Raw genomic sequence first — 21,449 nt, 5'->3', positions numbered from 1 at the left:
GGCTTTCTATCCTTTCGATTAATTTTGGTTTGTTTTTCTAGATCTAAATTATCAGAGCTTCTGGTTTACTTTTTTCTTCGATTCAAGCGGAGCTTATCGGATTCGAATATTAATCGCCTATCTTGTGGCTTCGATTATTAGATTTTTTTTTAAATTTGATTTGTTTTCGTTTGCTTTTATTTTGGTTTTTGGCTTGGATTTTCAAGTTGTTTTCTCTCCTTGATGAGAAGTTTGCTTTCGCTTCTTGATTGTAACCGGTGATTTTGATTTGGTGATGAAATTTCGTATGGAATCGTAGTGATGTCGATAGCTCCATCAGGTAATGATGAAGAGGGTACCTATTATTCAATGAGAATGCATGAAATGGGTACTTGTATTTGTATATACATTATCTTCAAAATATCGTTTAACTGTCACTTCATAAGAACAAGCGATTACAATTTACTGTGTTCGACTCGATCATTGGTGTAGATGTCGTATGACTTTTTATTATTCAATTAACACATTTGTTTTAAAAAATAAAATATTTTAAAGCATCTGCAATTAGAGATGGACATTCATCACGCCTCGCTCGACCCCAATCCCCGCCTCGTTCGGGTCTGGGATTCGGGGAATTTTTCGGAGTCGGGGCGGGGAAGAGGGAAAGTTTTATAAAAAAATTGGAGATCGGGCAGGGTCGGGGATTCGTGTCTACCCGCTGCGATCCCCGACCCTAATTGTATACATGGGAAAATAATTATATATTTATATTTATTATACTAAATAATTTATTATAAATAGATACCTTTATAATATTATTAAAATTAAAAATTAATCTTAATTTTTATTGATCGATTATTATTAAATTTTAATGTAATATATTTTATAATTTTAAAATTGTTGTTTATTTATATTATACATCAATTTTAATATAATTGATGTTGAATATATGAGATAATATCATTTTATTAGTATATTAAGAGTCAATAGTTTGTTTTTCATTTGGTGCTACACGATGTGATGCTAAGAATTGCAGCATGATATATGTTGCTTTATCCATGGGGCGTAAACAAACCAAACTATTCGTGAGCTACTCGAGCTCGACTCGTAAAATATTCGAATTTGATTCGATAATAATGGAGACGAGTTCAAGCTCAAACTATTTAGATATTTTACCGAGCCGAGCTCGAGCTTCAAATTACTCGGCTCGTAAGGTTCGCGAGCCTTATCAAGCCTTTACTATTTTTTAAACTTTTTTATTATATAAATATTTTTACAAAATATTTAATACTTATTTATAATTTATATATTTAATCGAATCGAACTCGAGCAAAACCGATCATATTTCAAGTTTTTGTCAATATTTGGTGGCTCGATTCGAGCTTTCGACCCGAACTCGAGCCTGTTGAACTGTTTACGAGCTGAGTTTCGAACTTGAAATTAAAGGCTCGGTTGAACTCGAACTCGAACTCCGAACTTTTCAATCGAGCTCGAGCCGAGCCTGGCAGTGTTCGACTCGGCTCAGCTCGGGTAGATTACAACCCTATTTATCCCTAAAAAAAGTGATATACTGGACCAACGCCCCTATTTTCTGTGACAACTGTTTAAAAACAACACAGAATCTAGACATGGGGGAGGGGCAGGAAAGAGGCCAAGGGCATTTTAAGGTATGCACACATTGACACAAAGGATAATGTAGATGAAAAGTTCACATCAGGACTAATCTCCATTTCACCTTTACTCAACATGTCCCTTCAAGACCATCCAAATACACAAGACTTCACATACATACAGATTACAGATAACAGAAGTTAATTTTTCGCAAATGCTAATATCTTCAGCAAACGAACCATCCTACTATTGTTCTTCTGATGATTATACCACCTCTATCATTCTTATATCACTAGATATGTAGAAAACACGATCACATCCACGGGAACAGGGAACAGAAGCAGGTGTATGATTACGGAACTCATGATAAATCCTGTGAGGCCTGTTAAAATTCTTAATTGCTCGATTTATTACTTTGTTAACTTCCAATGAAATATGCTAGGTTGAAAAGGGCAAATGAAGTACTTCAGAGAGAATAGATCAGTGATATACTCAAGAGCCCGGCAGTGTCAACTGCTGAAACAACTTCAGGAAGTAATATTCTGGAGCATAATACAGAATCCCAAAAGTGAATCCATCTTCGCGATACTGTACAAGCAGAATGTTAGTTGCAAACCATAAACATTACAGGACATTGGACAAGAGTCGCAATCAACTATAACAAAAGAAGTATACCACTCCTCCGAGAATAATGAGTTCAGCATCAACCCATTCAGAATTCTGGAAACCAGTCAGCCTTCCCCGTCCCATATAGCGAGCAACCTAAATTCCCATGAGGATCAGAAGCCAATTGGGATATTAGAAAATGATAAGTAACAAACACACGTAATAATTTTCAAGTGCACATAAAATAAATACAAGGGGTAATATGAAATAAAATAAACACCATAACACTGAAAATTTCAAGCTAACTATAAAATAAATAATATGTACCGCTCCATGTGTTTTTTCTAGCACTGGCCATGGAGAAAGCTTATATTTCTTCCCAACTTTGGCTCTGAATGCTACCTGTAAATTATATCACATGCAGCATATTTATTGCATAGGAAATACAAAGAGCAGATTATCTTAGTAAAAGACCATTAAGTAAAAACGGAAAGGCATCCATGTAGATTCCTAAAAATTTCTAAACAATTATCATGTAAAGATCCTCGTCAAGTTTTTTTTTAGTGATCAAGCTTTAGTTCTCTTGGCTACATCACTTGTGTCGATTAAGGATGAAATCACATACTAATGTGCATTAACGTAACCAGGATATGCATTTCTACTACAAAATCAAGTGTCACATCACTTGTGTAAATTAAGGATGAAACTGGATTCTGATGTGCATTAATATAGCCAGGATATACTAAATGCTCTAATTCCTTAAAAGATAAAATTGGTGTATAAAAAGAACATTAGCTTAGATGTATATGGTACTACTTAATTAAGCAAAAGTTGAAAAGAAATACTACTTGGCAACAAACATTGAAAGATATATACGTAAAAGATTGAGAATCATGATATAAATGGTCATAGATAGAAACGCTTATTTAAGGAGGATATTACTTACCTGGCCAGCTGGCACATTAGGATCACCAGTCAATTTCAAAACTTCCACATAATCGCATTTCTCAAGCTCTGAAACATCATCATTGCCACCATCCTCATGCCAGTGACCAAACTTACGCCTCAGCTGAACTACCTCTGTAGCAAGGAAACCGTTTGATCCAATGTATAGTCCTAAGAAAGCAAAACTAAGAAAGTTAAATTTACTCATTGTAAAGAAAGGTGAAATTTCAAAGTAGCTTCACTGACAAGTGCGGAAGCATTGTGGTGAAAAAGTGAGTCAATAATATAGCTCCAAAAATTAAAGTCGCGGCATTTCCAAGATATTTTATTGTCATAATACCATTTAGAGGATCCGAAGTTGCTGGAACTTCTATTCGGTTGAAGTTTGTTGTTCCATATAGTCGTGGTTGCTCATTTCGGGCATGACTGAGAACAAACGGCCATAAACTATCATGAAGTTCATTCTGTAAAAAAAAATAATTCTATGATGACATCTAAAATAAGAATATTTTCATTAGCAAAGAAGTGGAATGTATAAGTAGTGGAAAAAACCTCCTCCTTAAATATCCCCCTGCCAATACAGTCTACATAATCGTGGATGATAAGGTCCAGATTACGATATGGAAAATATTCTCCATAAGCATGTTCATTGTTTATATTCACAGTCAGAGAGAATGAGAAGCAAGCTTTTCTATCCAATTTAGCTGGTAGACGAAGAAAATCATTAAGTTTCTCCGGCGCTTTCTCAAAACTGTTACCTAAAATAAATACATGGTTAATCACAGCTTTCTCTTTCTCTTCCTCTGAAAGCTTTGCAAGCTCCCTTGCTTTTCCATCCTTCGTCATGCTCTTTTCATAGTCTATGTAAATTTCCCTAAATTCCTCTATTGTATAATTCATCCCAGATGCTCGCGAATATCTCCAGAGAGTCTCAATCCACATATCCTGGCTGAAATCCGGTTCCAAGTGAGAAAGACACACAACAAGATTCATAATTCTCGCCTGATAAGTATATCCGGAATCTTCCTTAAACATATGCATTAAGTATATAACCTGTAGCAATTGTGCAGATGAGAATAGTACTTTGAGTAGAAAAAAAAAATGGCATTTAAATGGTTTTTTAGATCTACCTACGTCCGAACACAACCCACAAAGCAAAGATTACTTAAATAGCTACAATGTGAGTAAAAACTACCTGCTCTTTAAATTTTCCTTCTTTGCAGGTTGAGGCATATATCTCAAAAAGTGGGGTCCCGTCTTTGGCGGTTGCAAGCTGCCTGAAACCCAATTTTGCTAAGATATAACTGTCGATCCGAATTTTCATCACACACAATACATCAAGTTGGGGCTTGAAAAAGTAGTTCTAAAGAGATTATAAAATTTCGGATCCTCTTCTCAAGGTGCCTACTCGGTTATTAAATATCCATTTATTGAATTATCTGAGGTCCGGATCAATGACCGATTAGGCCTGTTTAATCCTTTAGTAAAAATCGATACCCTTTATTAAATCTTATTAATCAGGTTTATATTTAGTATCACCAATAACCATCAAGAACAAAGATTACAAGTAATCAAAACCAACCAAAGAATAATCTGATAAATATAAACACATATAAAAATGACCAAAACCATAGTGCATAGATATGAAATATTGATGATAATAAGACCAACAAGCTATGCTTAAATCTATGTGTAACGAAGTAGAGATCAATAAACTTTAAACAATATCTGGGTAAGTGCCTGAGGTATTACGGTTCCCTATTTCTTTCAGTAATCAGGTCAGGTATTGTTTCACAACCCATAAAGCAAGATGTGTCAGCAAGTCAGATATCACTCCAAAAGTTTTAATAAATATTTCTGAGATGCACACTTCTAAATCTTCATGGTCTTTTAACTTTTCCCATATTGTGATTTCATAAATCCTACTTTCCTTTACATTTCTTGCTTCCATTTAGAATATGTTACTAAGTAATCTTGTATGTGTCGAACGCCGACATATAGCATATAGTATTAGAAAAAAACAGACATAGAGGACATATGTTATGACCCCTTAATTAGAATTATTTTATGTGGATGGTAATTAGCGAGTTGCATACGTACATTTTATTCTCTTGCAGTCTACGTTCTACAGCATTTTACGACAAGCCCTTTTTCCCCCAAATAGATTTATCTTATCATTCACAGTCTTTTGATGCCTTGATTGCTTTCTATGCAGCTTTCCTATATAATTAAACATTCGCAATAGGCCAGAGGTTTTGCCCCAAAAAAAAAAGGCTTATATGCTATCTTAGGAGTACGGTAAGGAGATTTTTAATGCTCACCCTCCCTAGACCCAATGTTTGAATTAGAAATACCTAGTTCGGTTTGTTACCCTTACAATTATAAATGCTCTATTTTGGTAATGAAATTGACACAGGATACAGAATTCTGCCAAAGACTAAGGTAGAAAGTAAAAGTTTCCACAATTTGTTGATCTTACCAAGGACTGTAACTTTTGGCAATGAATCTTCCATGGTCCGCGGTTACATGAATAATGTGACCGTAAGGATCTCCGTCTGAAAAACCTGCCCACCACCCCACCTAAATAAAAGAATAAGAAAAAGAAAGAAATAATGAATCTATAGTAGATATAGACAAAGAGAACAGCAAACATATCTTTGTCGTTGCACTAGTTTTACACAAAGGCAAAATCTGTAAATTAAAAAACACAAGTCATCCTATGCGTAGAAAAAGTTAAAAGAATGAGACAATTCAATGAATTCACGGCAATACATCATTTTAATGCTAAGATAAAACAATTATTACCTTGCTAACAAATTTGAGAAAAAGAAAAGAATAGAATTTTCTATAAATCAGAATAACAGGGCTTTGCTTCTCTGATAGTATGACATCACAGAAACTGACAGATTTGCAAGCGAGTTAGATATTTTAACATGATGGTATCTGTTACAGCATCACACCTAGGAACCGGAACTTGCATGATACAAAATTACTTTTACAAGATTGTGTCTAGGTCTATGTTACTTGGACTCGGCTAGATGTGTCCGACACGGTTATGTGTCCATGTGTCGGACTCGCGGGTAAAATTTTGAAAAGTGTCAATGTTTTTGGCCTAACATAAGTGTCCGTGTTCTGGTCCTAGTTCAAGTGTCCATGTCCGAGTGTCGAGTGTCCGACACGGGCACTTTTAGGCAAAATGAAGAGTCCGAGTAACATAGAGTCCAGGTTAAAACAATGACAAATATGGGTAAAACAGTGTTGCAATAAAAAATGCAAACTAGTTTTCCCTATCATGGATTTACAACCTACTTATATATCACTACACAGATGGATATATACTTTAGGGAATCTATATCTAATGTTGAGATCTGCAACTATGTATCTCTAACCATATTAATGTGTCCCTAACAACTAGATTAGATTAGATTAATAGAGTAATATCCAAAAGACTTGCTGCCATAACTGCCACGTCTCAATCGCCATTTACTATGCCTATTTTCAGGTCTAAGTATAAAAAGAGTCAGATATTTGCCACAACATATGTCAAACACTTCTAATTCTGCATTATAATAACTGTGTGAGGAAGAAAAATCATCTTCCTTGGACTATGCCATGACAGGTTACATGAGAAGCACTGTAATTACGATGATATAGAGGTTCATGATTTCATGGAAGACCTAAAATAAGGTTCGTTGAAGTAGAAAACCTAAAGTCTGGTTTGCTGCAGAGAAAGGAACAAAGGAAGGATGTTTGTACTGATAGTTGCATCACTTCAAACAGGAACAAAATGTAAGGTAATCTCCAGGGATTTCTTCAAACTTACCAGTCCTGCACCAGTATTATCCCGCAAGAATGCTGCATCCTCATATCGCTCTTCCTCAACAGCTTTCTGCAATTAAAAGTTCTCGTATACAAGATGAAAAAACAAAAATATAGCCCTAAGATGAATATATATTTAAAATGGGGGTTTATTCAAAGTAGTCACTCATTGCACTCAAACGTCTCAGTTGACTTGCCATTCTCAAAGAGAGGTTGTTTAAACCACTTTTATCAATATACATATCACACCATTAAATTTCTCAATAAAAACTAATAATTGATACCATTGCGGTCATCTGCTGATGTGGAAACATAAAAATAACGATTAGTTCAAAGCACAAAGTATCAATTTTGTCACAGTTCTACTGTTAATTTTTCGAGAAATATATTGAAATGATATAAATATATATATATATATATATATATATATATATATACATATACATGTATATATTATATATATATATGGTTATTTAAGTGGTTTAAATGTGCCTCTGCTTAGAATACTGAATTAACCGAGACATATGAGAACAAGGTAGGCTGCTGGAAAAGCTGCTTTTGTGCAAAATCTGGTGTTCTCGACCATGTTTGAGGATTAACTGGAGTACTTGGTTAATCTCTAGTTATCATAAGGCTTGAATAGTAATGGTCTTTACTATGTAGCAAGCCATTTGGTACCTTGTTTGTTTTCTTTTATGGAGCAGCCAGATAAGGGCGGCACTATCAGAGAGTCTTACTTTTTCATGTGTCGCTGACTTTACTTGTCTTGTGCTACTTGTAAGACATAAAATGATCCGTTAACTACCCCTAAATTTTAGATGAATTTTCTAAACTACAAATAGAATTTTCTGCTTGCTATGGATGCCATATAGAAACTCAATTGCTGATGCGCATGTTCTCAATCTAGGAAGCGTTTAGGTTGGTTCAGAAGTAGCACTACTGTATCAGATGGAACAATGATTAGTCTGTCACTTTTTCCTTTCTCGTCAGTCATATCGGTATGTATATGATAAAATTAAGTTTAGTACATTCTTCTTTATCATTTACGTACGACTGACGAGAAAGGAAAAAGTGACAGATTAATCCCTGTTCCATCTGTTACAGTAGTGCTACTTCTGAACAAACTTAAATGCTTCCTACATTGAGAACATGCGCATCAGCAATTGAGTTTCTATATGGCATCCATAGCAAGCAGAAAATTCTATTTGTAGTTTAGAAAAGTCATCTAAAATTTAGGGGTAGTTAACGGATCATTTTATGTCTTACAAGTAGCACAAGACAAGTAAAGTCAGCGACACGTGAAAAAGTAAGACTCTCTGATAGTGCCGCCCTTATCTGGCTGCTCCATAAAAGAAAACAAACAAGGTACCAAATGGCTTGTTACATAGTAAGGACCATTACTATTCAAGCCTTATGATAACTAGAGATTAACCAAGTATTCTGGTTAACCCCAAACATGGTCGAGAACACTAGATCTTGCACAAAAGCAGCTTTTCCAGCAGCCTGACAAAGTATGAATGAATAGTTATACTACATTAAAATTAGACATCGCTCTGGCAACATCGTCATTCTCAGTAGCTTCTGTGATTGCCACTTGAAGTCTTACAGCATTTTCATAATCCCCTATATCCATGGCATGATCATACTGTGCCTGTTAAAAAGAAAACATAAGCATCAAGATGATGTTAAGTATTTGCTATTTACAAATTCTAGGAGATACAATAATCTTGTGCAGTCTTTTTAATTCCTCTCAATCCAATGTTGAGTTTGCAAGTGACATATTATGTTTACGAGAGGGCGTACAATTCAACTTGTTGAGCATTCGGTCTTTGAGTCAATGTTAAGGAACATATTCCAATCAATACAAACTAAAATTGAAAGGGAAAAAATGCAAAATTAACTTTTTGAGACAAAAAAATGAAAATATTAACATAGGAGACATAAGTAAAGAACAAAAAATTAAGAGGGAACTTCTGTGAGTACTGCAATCATATATTCAGAAAAATACCACATAATTGTTTGAAACATGAAGTCATATGGTTGATAATTTTTTTTGGCATAGACGAGGGTATGTGAGATTCAAACTCCAGATCACCACCTCTAGCACGAGGAGAACCTTTGACATTGCTCCGTCACTTCTGGTGCATGTACCAGACCCGACTCATCTGCCTAAACTGGATAGTCCCAACTTATTGCCATCATTTTCCGGTGCTGATCTACTTTATTAATAATTATTTCGACTTGATTTTTATAATTCCCTTTAGTCACCAGGCAATTCTACATTCAATGTTAAATACCTCAACCTCCCTATTCACAATTAAAGACCTCGATTGATCAATTTGTATTGTTGTAAGCACCGAGATCCAGGAAAATAAACATCACATAAATCAGATAACAAACAACATAAATCAATTCACATAAATCAGATAACAAACAACATAAATTAATAAGTTAAATACACACAATACTTAATATATAGACATTGAACCTCGATAAACAAATATTTTTTCTCGATCCCAACATATTTAAAGAAATCAGTATATTAAATACACACAAAGTTAATACATAAACATTAAACCTCGATAAACATATATTTTTTCTCGGTCCCAACGTATAAAAAGACGTACAATTTATTTATAAGCTGAATAAATATAATGCATATACCTTCATTTTGGGGAGAAGTTTGGCTTGCTGATCAATATGATCACAGTGCTTCATCAATTTTTCCCACTCATTTTCATCCTCCTCCTCCTGACCCTCCTCCGCTTCGTGATCATTTCGACACCTCAGACTCGAAGAAGAGAAACAGCCATAATTCGAAAGTAGAGGCAAAGTTGATTTTAAGTAGCTAGGGTTTCTCAAGCTTATGCTAGGGTTTGTGCAGAAGCTGATGGGCTTAGTCGGTGGAAATTGAAGGCACAACGACGTCGTCATAGTGAAGATGCACAGCTTCTCTCGCAGATTGTAAAATGTGTGTTGTTTTATGTAGTTTAACTGCAGTTGTGCGAGGTTATGTAGTTGCAACTATGTTCTAGAATGAATGCACTTTTGGAAGTTGGCGGGATAAGTCTTGGGTGGGGCCCACAGGAATGAGCTCGTTTTTGTCTCCTGGTAAAGGTGACAACTGTTGTGGTTGGAGTTGCGTTGCCAAATTTGGTAGAGGAGGGGAGGTTTTTAGATAAGTATCGGGGTTTTGAAACTGAAAATTTATAAAGTTAGTTCGTCCGTTTCACGAGAGTTTCCTTCTTTTTATGGGGCCGTTTGGGTTAGCTTAAAAGAAGTGACTTCTTGCTTATAGTAAAGAAGTGGAGTAGAAGTGAGAAGTAAATAAGTTAATAAAGTGTTTGGAAAAGAAGCAGAAGCTGTGAGAGAGAAGCTAGCATTCTCAGCTTTTTAAAAGTGCTTCTACTTCTTTACACAAACGGGTCAAGAGAAGCAGAAGCCAGAAGCAGCTTCTGCTTCTCTCAACCAAACAGCCCCTATATCTTTCGAAAGTTGAAAGGTCATGTGTTGCGGCGGTCTATAAAAAATACATTAATGTTTTAAAATTAATATTTGCATAATGAGATAAATTTGTGGCAGTTTATAAAAATTATATTAATGATTCAAAATTAATATTTATAGAATACAATAAATTTTGTATTATAAACATCTCGATGCAATATCAATATTAATATATAAAATTGCAAATTTGGACTAGAATTCATGAGTGAAAAAATAAAAATAAATTTCTACATCTAATTAACGATTTAAAGAAACTTTTCAATAACATACTAATCTATCACGATTCTTAGATCTCTATTTTTCCACCTGCCACTGACCCCCACTGACAGTTTTGATGTCATCCAAGTATGTCAAGCAACGAATATAAATGGAAATAAAAATTATATTATATATTATATATAAAACATGGAGTTTAAGATCTTGCAAATACATACACACACATACATATTAATAATATCTTGTATGGAAAAAAATAATTCCTGAGAGCATATCCTTGTCATTAACACGAATATTAAAAGGTGCTTTCATTTAAAAGGTGCTTGAACCCAGCAAACAGTTATTGTGGAAGTGTTGCATGAATAATATTTTCCTGTATACAAAGTAAATCATATAAAAATTAACAACAACAAACATATCCAATGAACAAAACAAATATTATAAAAGAATAATTAACAAACATATATCAATTAATTTATTGACCTTTTCATCCATAAATATCATGTCAATACTATATTCATCTCCCGTGTTTGGATTTGTCGACTCCCACATCTAACAAACTCTTATTCTTATCAGCCAATCATCTCTGTTGCCATTCAAAACATCTAGAATAATGTAACTCAATATTGTATTAGATGAAGAAGATAAATAGGCACAAAAAAATTGCTTAAGTTAAATTTTATAATGTCTGGCCTCAATTCATAGGAGTTGATTTAAGAAAAGACCGACTTATCAAAAATATTTTTTTTTTGATATACACCTTTTCCAAAAATATGGTCATAGTCTTGGAAGAAAAGTAATTCTTTTTCGGTATCAAAATAATTGAAAAAAAGGTTTCAAATTCTGATTTGATATTTATTAAGGTAGGTAGTTTTTATTTTTGATATATTGAAAAAGGTCATTTTGAAACTTTCTTCCAATATATCCGAAACTACTACAAAAGGAAACTTTTATTTTTGATCTTTTTAAAATTAAAATCATAATTTGAGACTTTTCTTCCAATAATTTTGATACTAAAAAAGGTAGGTAGATTTTTTTTTTGATATTTTGAAAAATGTAGTTCGAAACTTGCTTCCAATGTATCCGAAACTAAAAAATTAGAAACTTGCTTCCAATGTATCCGAAACTAAAAAACTAGAAATATAGAGCGGAGCTATTTGAGAGGCGCCACCTACACGCCCCTCGCTTCTTCTCTATATAAGTATATTCAGAAAGGTAATGCTAGGGATCCCAAAATTTATCCCAAAATCTTTTTCCAAATGACGTGGCAGATGGCAGTTTTTAGTTTGGTGGTTTATGTGCATACATGGGGTCCCATTATTTATTAGTATGAGTATTTTTTAGTTTGGTGGTTTATGTGCATACATGGGGTCCCATTATTTATTAGTATGAGTATAACCAATCACACATTGCCACATAAATTTGGGAAAGAAATTTAGGAACAAATTTTGGTGTTTAGCATTTTCCTTTTTAGAAAAGCGCGTAATATCAAAATTTAGATTTAAAATTATATATTACTCCCTTTGTCCCTCTCATTTCTTTATTTTTTTCCATTGCTTGGCACGTATTTTAAGGCGCATATAAAACATAGTTTCATAAAATTTTTTTGATTTTTTTTTGCGTAATAATTTAGATAGTAAATATTTATTCAGAAGAAAAAAATCTATTATCTATCTATCTACTTCTATATATTAAAAGGGAACCAGGGGCAAATTGAGCCAGAAAATTGGCTGTGAAATGACATATATAACCTCAGTTTATATTAAATTTCAAAATTGCCATTGGATATATGTTTACGGCCATTCTTCACATATCCCTTCAATCGTCTTCAAGGGAGTCAGCGGTTACATGAACAGGCAGCCGGCAGTTCCTCCATTTTAATTGGATAACGGAGTCGCCGGTGACAGGAAAGCGTAAGCGAAGTAACTCTGTCACTCAATATCTGCACCTCTATATATGTATGTTGATATATTGCGGTTTTGATTTGTTTGTGATTGGATTGTTATATTAGGAAGCGAGTGTTTCCGGGGGGAGTGTTATGGATTCCGATTTGCTTGAGAGGCCTCTGCCGACGCTGATTAATCGGAGTTCGAAATCAAAAACTCTTGTAGTTAAGGAGGTAAATTAATTTTTATTTTTTTTTAAAATTTGATTGTTGAAACTGTGTGGCCATTTCACTTAGCCATTTTGGTTTATGGGCAATTGGGAGTGGCGCTTGTCCATGACCTGAATTCGATTTTTAGAGATAAGAATTCGAAGATGGGTCTCGGTGTACATATCATTTTTGTGTGTATTTGCTGCAACTGAATTGGGTTGTTAGGATATTTTCATCAATTGAATGCTGCTGAAGAATTATTTCAATATCACTGATTCTTATATTGGCAATCTTGCTTATGATTTGAATTTATAAATTAGTGTCCTCAATTTTTATTTCTGCAGTGTATTTTTTGGAATCCGTAGAACCAATGGATGATTTTCATGCATGTTTCCAGTTTTGCTTTAAGGTAATTTTGTTTTAGTAATCCATCTATACTTTCTGGTTTCGAGTTTTTTTTTGTTTTTTTTTTTGTAATTCAAGGTTCTTTGCTGTCATTGTTTGATCTTCTCTGGACAGATTAATAAATTAACCCTTTCAATTATTATACATAAATAAATATATTTTTTTATGTTAGAAATTATTTCTTAGTAAAAATATATAGAAATATTATATAAGTAATAAATATGATAATATATTGTTCAGATCAAATCTTACAAGTCTTAGTCGCTTGATATCTGCGCAGTCCCATGAACATCTATCTTTTAAAATCTTTGTTGACGGCGACTTAACTTTTTTTCCTGGTCATTCCAACACTAGAGCATCTATATAATAATACTCAACAGAATATGGGTAGCGTATACATTTATGCGAGGGTTGTGTTTCTCTTCTCTTTTATTAAGTCTTGTTTGCTGTTTGTACTAATTAAGTTATAATGGTATGAATTTAGTGATCCCGCCCTTAAAAATTATGTCGTGCTCAGTGTGCAGGATCTGGATCTGGGGAAGTTCATACTGGTCTTAGATTGTCTCATGGTGGAATCGATCGAGGTAATCATATATTCCTCTTGTGTTTCCCCGTAATTATATAGTGTGTGTATATTTTGTATATGATTAACTGTGACTTCTCTCAAAAGATGCTTTAATTGTATCTTTGAGAAATCATTGGTCCGTAAATGTCTGTTTGCATATAATTATACCATGTTATTGTCTGAGTAAAGTTGTGCTACATTTGATATTTCACGTTAATGATTTCTAGCGGAGAAAGCTTATTACCTCGTAATGTGTATTCATCTTTTATTGCGGTCATCAACCCTCGTATTTTACCAGTGTCTGTCCATCTGTTTGAGTCTAAGATTCTTAATCTAGGCATTGAGTTCCTGACACCACCTACCTAACACAATTGCTAGATCTCAACTTTGAAAGATGTCCAAGAGAAGTACTTGCCAGCCTACAAGTCATCAACTTGCAGTGGCAAGAAGGATTTTTTTGGCACATGAGGTAATTAATTAGTGTTTTGCCAATACTTCTTCGGTCTATATTATTTTTATGCGGAACTAACCTTTCTTCATGTATATTGTCGTGGCTTAATGGGGGATTGTGCTTGGCAATGGGCTAATCATCTTTTGGTTAATTTTTCATGTGCTATGCTCTTAATCATCTGCATCTTATTTCCAGAAACATGGAACTTGCTCCTCTCTTGTTGTTCAAGAATTATTTAATTACGCTAATTAAATGATTTATTTATTGTAAATCTGTTCTTTTAATTTGGTAAAAGCACACCCCAGTTGTCTTGGTAAAGCTTTTTAGTAGTACTTGCAAGGAATAATGGGTTTCCGGTTTTTTTTTTTTTCATTCTGGTATATTTGTCATCCTATTGATTTGGTTTTTATCTCTATTCTGACAGGAAAAAAATATGCCAACATGATCATTGTTTTAGGAAGAGGCGATTCTCAACAGATTGTAGTAGAAATAATATATAAAATTTTGCTAATTATATCCACAAAGGTAAGACAACTCTACTTTTTCTTTTAATTACTTTTCTTTTATAATCAACAATATGCATTTAATTTTGATAATTATGCACACAACCAAGAGGTATTGTATGAAGCTGGATATGTCCCTTCAAATTCTGAAAAGCATCCTTTGGGGGTTATCATCTCTATTATTCAAATTGCTTTCCATGCAACTCCAGAGTTTACTTGCTCACAAGGTGCTGTAGAGGAACTTCAACTGTGCTTTTATGAGTATTTTAAGGTTCGGATCTTCCTTCCGTTCTAATATAAAGTCGACAAGATTTTATGCATGTTCCTCAAACAACAACCTGTATTACATTTTTTAGTTATATTTGAGAGCAAAGTCCTTAGATTAGCATTTGTGTTGCCTTTTTATCTCGATCGAGTAGAACCCCATGAACACATTCTTCTCTTTGTTCTTGCCCTTGTGTCCTTTGCTAAGCAAATATTGCTACACGTTTACCTTAGTTACATACTTATAGCAAACATTAAAGATGTAGTACTGAAAGACATCTAAGCATTACATTTGCACCTTAACTGTCCCTAATAATTATGTTAGCTCCTCTGTAAGTAACCTTGCTTATTAACTTTATACCATTATTTTTTGTATTTGCCAAATTCATTTTAGGAGCTTTTATATGTTTCTTTTTCCACTTAACTTTTTCTTGATTTATGTATCTGAAATGCCTTAATGTTTATCTAACATAATTTAGTTGCCGGTTTCCTGTTCATATACCTAATTCAGCGGTCTGCCAATTATGGGTTGTGATGTGGGTAGGAAGTTATGAAATCAAGACACCATGTGGCAGACATAATTCTTGGCAATTACAGATTCAGATTTACTGATAAAATACTATAATTTAAATACAAATCTTATCTATTCAAACTAACACGAATTCAATAGCTCTGTTACAATACTAAGACAACTTTTCAAGCTACTTACTTTATCAGTGTTGTAATCATAATTTTTATTTGTTAACCTTATTTTTATTTTTAATACCTTTTAATGTTTTCAAAAAAATATATAAATAAACAGCTGCATCCTACACTTAAACATTATCTAAATTAGATTGCGATAATTAAGAATTACAAGTTAGTTGCAATTTTTATTTTTAAAAAATCTTTATAGTTACTTAAATATTTACTTGCAAATGCATGAGACTAGCTTAAATATGCTTGATATATTGCAACTGGTTTCTCGCTTTATTACAAGATTTAGTTTTTCCATAATATTTGACATGCTGACTTTCATCATCAAGAGTTACATCCCAACTTTGCTCTTTTTCATATTTATTGCTGCCTTTGATTGTCATCCTTTCTATGGTGCCCCCATTCTTTATTTGTTAGCCAATCTTTCTGTTTCAACTTTTGTGATGAATTTTCAGATGTTCATATGTGTGCTTATAAGTTTTTTAAAAATGTTGTGGGTGTTGGTCTGTAGATATGAATAGGGTGGCGGAAATGGGGAATATTGCTCTAGGCTTGGATTCTTAATAAGGAGAAAAAAATTGATTCTAAGGCTCCCCAGGGTTCTCGGCAACTGCCAAGACACTCACTGCTTTTGACCTCATTGTTATTGGTGCATTAATTTGTTTAGCTCCCTTATAACAGTATATTTTTTCGTTCAGACATATGGTTTTTTGTTTTACACCTTGTCAAATATATTGTGTTTACTTGTTGCAGAATGCAGATACATCAGTAAAATGTATTTTATGGTTAGTACTTTCTTGATGACTGAAAGGGGAGCCATCTTTTGTGCACCCCTTTGGTTTTGCCCAACGGTGTTATAATTATATTAGATTAATATAAAGTAATCACTATTGTATACGATATGGGAATAGCCATTGGTGCAAGTATCTACATTTCGGTTGGAACAATTACTAGAGGGCATGCAAAACCTATTTTTGATATCTGTTGTCTTATCGGTAGAATGTCAGCTGAATTCTTAACGTGAGCTGGCTTATCACTGCCCTATGGTCGTTTATGGTCGCAAGTGCTTACAGGAACGAAGGCACAGGGGACATTGATGACGACTGTTCCCCAATTTTTTTGATAATCATGTATATTTTCTCTTAAATTATGTATATCACATGTAAAAAAGAATTAATTTATGATCCTCAAATATTTATATAATATTTTTTTGATAGAATTGATTCTCTTGAAAAAAAAAATTAATTATAGATATCAAAATAATAAATATTAAAATTTATTCATAACAAAGGATATTATAGAATATGAAATAAACTAAATTGGTCAGGAGGAGAAAGACAAGCCATTGTTTAGACATAACGATAAGAAGCGATGTCAGGTTTAACATACTAAGCTCACAAGTCACATGTATCATGAGAAATTTTTGTTCAAAGCACAACTTGCTTAAATCAAAAAAATTCGGAAAAATTTCAGAATAAGGCAAGTTAGGTACTCCATACCAATGCCCAAAAAGTAAAATACTCATGTACCATAAGTTGACGGAAATCAAATGATTCCAAAACCTTATCCCGTATGTTACATCGGATTTTTTATATTTAGAACTTAAAACTTGACAAGCATTTAAGACTCGTATAAAAGATAGAATTCATAATTTATTAGTATAATAACATTTTATTAAGGGAAAAAAATTAAAATTAATTTATAAGATTATACTTTACATAAATCTATAAATACGAATCAAACCTTTCATCCCAAATACAAGCGATTAGATAGGATGGGAAGAGTATTTTGCAATCTACTGTATACATAGAATGATTATTTATCAAGAGACAAAACGAATGCTTTGCTGCTGAAAAAAAAAAAAATAGAACAGGCCCGTGCCTTGCACGGGCTTCTACGCTAGTTATATATCTAATAAAGCAACAGTGAGTAATTTTATTCATATTACAATCTTACCCCTGTTTAATTATTACACATTAATATCTCATATTTATAACATATACTTAATTCTAATGATTACTTAATTAAATTATTATCTTCCATAACTACGTATTAATAAGTCGTATTTATTATCATATGAAAAAGAACGACAAAGTCAATCAATGTTATTGATAATTACCAAGAAAGACTAATTTTTAGTTTATTTTTCATAATATCATAAAGTCCAATAGCAGATCATATAATTTTAATTTTAGAGGGGTGTATTCGTTTGATATTTTAATGGATTATTTTTATTATATGGATTTCAATGGATTGTATGTGATTTTGATTTTGTGCGGATTCTTCATAAAATGTCGCAGATTTGATAGGATTTAAGCAAAATGCTTCAAATACCTATGAATTTTGGTGGGATTTCAAAAAACTTAAAATACACTGAAAAATGCCACAAAATCCATCATTTTATGAAGTCCAAAAAAATCCATCAGCGTTTGAATACCATCAGATTTTAATGGATTTTAAACAATCCCAATTGAATACCATCAGATTTTAATGGATTTTAAACAATACCAATTGAATACCACCAGATTTTTTAGCATAATTTAAAATCCCAATTGAATACCTCAAGATTTTAATGAATTTCAAACAATACCAATCGAATGTATACCATCGGATTTCATGAATGAAAAAAAAATGTTTTAAAATCACAATCCAATACACCCCTGTTAGATAAGTTATACAAGAGCCAGACAAGTTATACAAGTGTCAAATCTTTTTTTTAGTAATTAAAAGGCATATGTTTAGTCTATTTGTAATTAAAGAGGTACCAGTTCAACTCTGATAAGAAAGCAACGTAAATAGCAAGTACTGTTGAATGAATCCGTACGAAAAACGTCAAGTGATTTATTGAAATTATATGTCTGAAGAATTTCAGGATGCTGCTGCACACCACTGAAAGAAGTTCATTAATATGTTCAAGCCCCAGTGTACAAATAATCTTTTGTAGCACGTCCAGAAGTCCAGAAAGTATAAAGTTTTAATACTTTATTTATTCAGAAGATTCCATACTATGTTTATTTATGAAGAAGAAGAACGAAGACAAAGACCCGACGAACAAGCCACGTCTCAAATGTTTATTTGATAAAAAATATTTGATTCAGCTAGATACAGATGAACTAGACAGTACATTTGTGTGTCAGCTACTCAGATTAAGTGTTCTGCATCAATTATAAGTGACCGTTCAATCAAGACAAAGATCTACAACGTTTAACAAAGTCAGAAGTCCCTGCTGCTGAAGGAAAATAATTTTATAAGTATTTCTTTAAATATTTCACTTATCAAAATAATTAAATTAGTTGTATAATTTATTTATTAAATTGATTCACCTTCGAATTAATTTAATTTATGAATTTATATAATTAATATAAATAAGCGAGTAATTATTGAATATTTATTCAATTAAAATCAATTGTTTTATTGATTATTTGACTCGGCATGACATTCCCAAAGAATGTCATACTGTGTCATTGAAAAGTATGCGGCATGACTTTTCTAAGAAAAGTCATACCGTGTTATACATACCTCCCCTGCTTTCGTCGGTATGACATAATTAAAGAATGTCATATTGCTTGCTCGAGAACGACTTTCTCAAGAGCTTGGTATGACATTCCTTGCGAAAGTCATACCGATCCAACAACCTGTATGACTTAATCAAATAAAGTCATACCCCCTGTTGCCTTCTTCATCTTCACGATATACACGCGATACAAACACACACTGCCACTGTTTCTCTATCGAGTTTTTCAAGTTTTAGCTTAGAAAAAACTTGATGGTTACTAATTCAAGCCCAAAAAGCTTGCTAGTTTCGAATTTTATTCGAGTTTACAAGCCGAATTGCTGCCGAAATTTTCAAAAATTTCAAACCCTCCAACTCGAATTCCAGGCTTAACTTGCGATTTTTGGGTGAATTTGTACCTCTGTGGAGCGATTCTTGCTGTTGGTAACCGTATTTTGACTGATTGTGGTGGACTTGATTCAAACTTTCGAAACCCTCATTCTTGGCATTTCGAATTTTAGGGTTTTAAGAGTGTTTTTGGGGATTTTTGATATTGTGGAAGCTTAGTGCATTGTTTGTAGTTAGTTTTTGGCCATTTAAGATTAATTAAATTTTAATTCGAATTTAATCATTTAATTCGAATTATTAATTAATTAATTAATTAATTAATATTTAATTATTAATTGAAATTTGCGAGATATTTGAGAATTAATATTTTATTTGAAAAATTCTCGCTTAATTCAATTTTTAATTCTAAAAATGGCCGGTCGGTTTGTGATTGAAGAAACTAACTTGAATGGATTCTTTGACCCGGAAGCAAGCGTTGCCCGTTTTAGACCCTGGGTACGTTTTCTTAATATTCAGTCGCTCGTCAGCACTGCTATTACAGTTCATGCAGAACTCCAGATTCAGCCTATTCAGGACTTCTACTCAACGGCCCTGAATACTACTTTGTTAGATAATCATCAGATTTCTAGAGATATACATGGAGGACGTACTATTCATATCAACACTGATGATGTAAATATATAGGATTCTTGGATTTCTGAGGGAAAACTTTGCTGAGCTCCCAACTGAAGATGAGATAACTCAATTCTTTCAGACAATTTTATATCAGGGAGAAATCTTTTTGCCTAGGTTGTTCAAAAGCAATCTAAAGCCGGAGTGGGACATTTTCTTTGATACTTTGGCTAAAGTATTTGCTCCTACCACTCGCAAGAACTTCAACGTCATATCTTCTCTGCTTCAGAAGATTGGCTTTTGTATTGCTCATAATCGTCCGGTCAACTTTGGTAAACTTATCCTTCAGGCTATTCTCACCAAGTTGGGACCACTAAGAAGTCGGTCAGTCTAGCACGATGCTAAGGTCTCGTGCTTCTACCCAAGGTTCATCATGTTGTTCCTTAATGATAAAATGACCGATGCTGAGAAGAACTTCTATTTCAATTCTCCTGTGGCACCAGTTCCTCGTGCCTGCACAAAGTTGATGACTCAGCTGGACAATAAGAACAAGTTTGCAACTGTTCCTCTGATCATCACTCCTCATATGCTACAGATGTTCAAAACTCCACAACAGCCGTATTAGCTTCCAGTGGCTCCTCGCCAACCTCAACAACAACAACAACAACAACAACAACCTCAACCTCTGCAGATTCAACAACCTCAACCTCAACAATCTCAGGAAGAACAATCACCACAACAATCATCTATCCAATCATCACATCACTCCCCTCTTCATCAACAACAACCTAACCCTTCATTTGACGATGAACTCCTAGAATACGATTTCTTCGAGAATCAACCATCTTCATCTGAACCACTCCCACACCAAACACACTCCCAACATATACCACAAACACAATCAACCTCTACCATCTGACTCACCAATCAACCCGGAGCTGCAGTCCTTTCAACAGGTAGCTCAGGTACTTTCTAACTTCTCATCTAATTTTAATGTTGATACGTCAGGTTATGTTTGTGACCTTGATTTTGTTTACCAGACTACCAGCAATGAACCTAACAACAAACATGTTTATAACCAAGCTGATGATTTTCTTTAACCAACTCTCGCTTCTCCAAACACATCAACCAACACTTCTATGCAACCAGTTCGTAAAGTTGCCAGAAAGAGGAGTTTGAGTAGTTTACTGGGTCAACCCGTAGCTCTGTCTTCCTCTAAGAAGCAAAGGGTGGAAGTCGTGGAGACAACTGCAGCCTCATCCTTGCCTTCCCAACAAGGCTTGGACTTTAAACAGGCATTAAAATAGTCTCTGGACCCATTCTCCCTACAGAATGAG

The 21,449-nt window shown here is 33.7% G+C and overlaps 2 protein-coding genes across 10 annotated transcripts; one reads left to right on the top strand and one right to left on the bottom strand.

The window, feature by feature from the left end:
• Positions 1–1,717: 1,717 nt before the first annotated feature.
• Positions 1,718–10,117, bottom strand: LOC108192362 (protein EXECUTER 1, chloroplastic). Its single transcript, XM_064085550.1, has 11 exons — positions 9,625–10,117; positions 8,495–8,611; positions 6,965–7,030; positions 5,621–5,721; positions 4,337–4,418; positions 3,694–4,194; positions 3,482–3,605; positions 3,143–3,312; positions 2,524–2,598; positions 2,266–2,352; positions 1,718–2,178 (listed from the first exon to the last, which is right to left on the bottom strand). Exons 1-11 carry the CDS (start codon positions 9,892–9,894, stop codon positions 2,083–2,085), a joined length of 1,689 nt encoding a protein of 562 aa, XP_063941620.1. The 5' UTR covers positions 9,895–10,117; the 3' UTR covers positions 1,718–2,082.
• A 2,322-nt stretch (positions 10,118–12,439) lies between these two features.
• LOC108204123 (uncharacterized) lies at positions 12,440–16,862 on the top strand. Of its 9 annotated transcripts, XR_001803631.2 has the most exons (8): positions 12,440–12,593; positions 12,692–12,799; positions 13,120–13,184; positions 13,698–13,764; positions 14,124–14,214; positions 14,621–14,721; positions 14,810–14,970; positions 16,171–16,556. XR_001803631.2 is itself a non-coding variant. In XM_064085524.1 (7 exons), the coding sequence occupies exons 2-5, from the start codon at positions 12,719–12,721 to the stop codon at positions 14,694–14,696; spliced, it is 315 nt and encodes a 104-aa protein (XP_063941594.1). In that variant the 5' UTR covers positions 12,440–12,593; positions 12,692–12,718; the 3' UTR covers positions 14,697–14,721; positions 14,909–14,970; positions 16,659–16,862. The 9 variants fall into 9 exon arrangements, 6 of the variants coding, with proteins under 6 accessions (XP_063941594.1, XP_063941593.1, XP_063941591.1 ...); XR_001803628.2 differs by having other exon boundaries at positions 14,621–14,970; XM_064085524.1 differs by lacking the exons at positions 13,120–13,184; positions 16,171–16,556 and adding an exon at positions 16,659–16,862 and having other exon boundaries at positions 14,909–14,970.
• The last annotated feature ends 4,587 nt before the right edge of the window (positions 16,863–21,449 follow it).

This window comes from Daucus carota, chromosome 9, assembly GCF_001625215.2.
Source record: "Daucus carota subsp. sativus chromosome 9, DH1 v3.0, whole genome shotgun sequence".
NCBI lineage: Eukaryota > Viridiplantae > Streptophyta > Magnoliopsida > Apiales > Apiaceae > Daucus > Daucus carota.
This window is presented reverse-complemented; position numbering and strand designations above follow the sequence as displayed.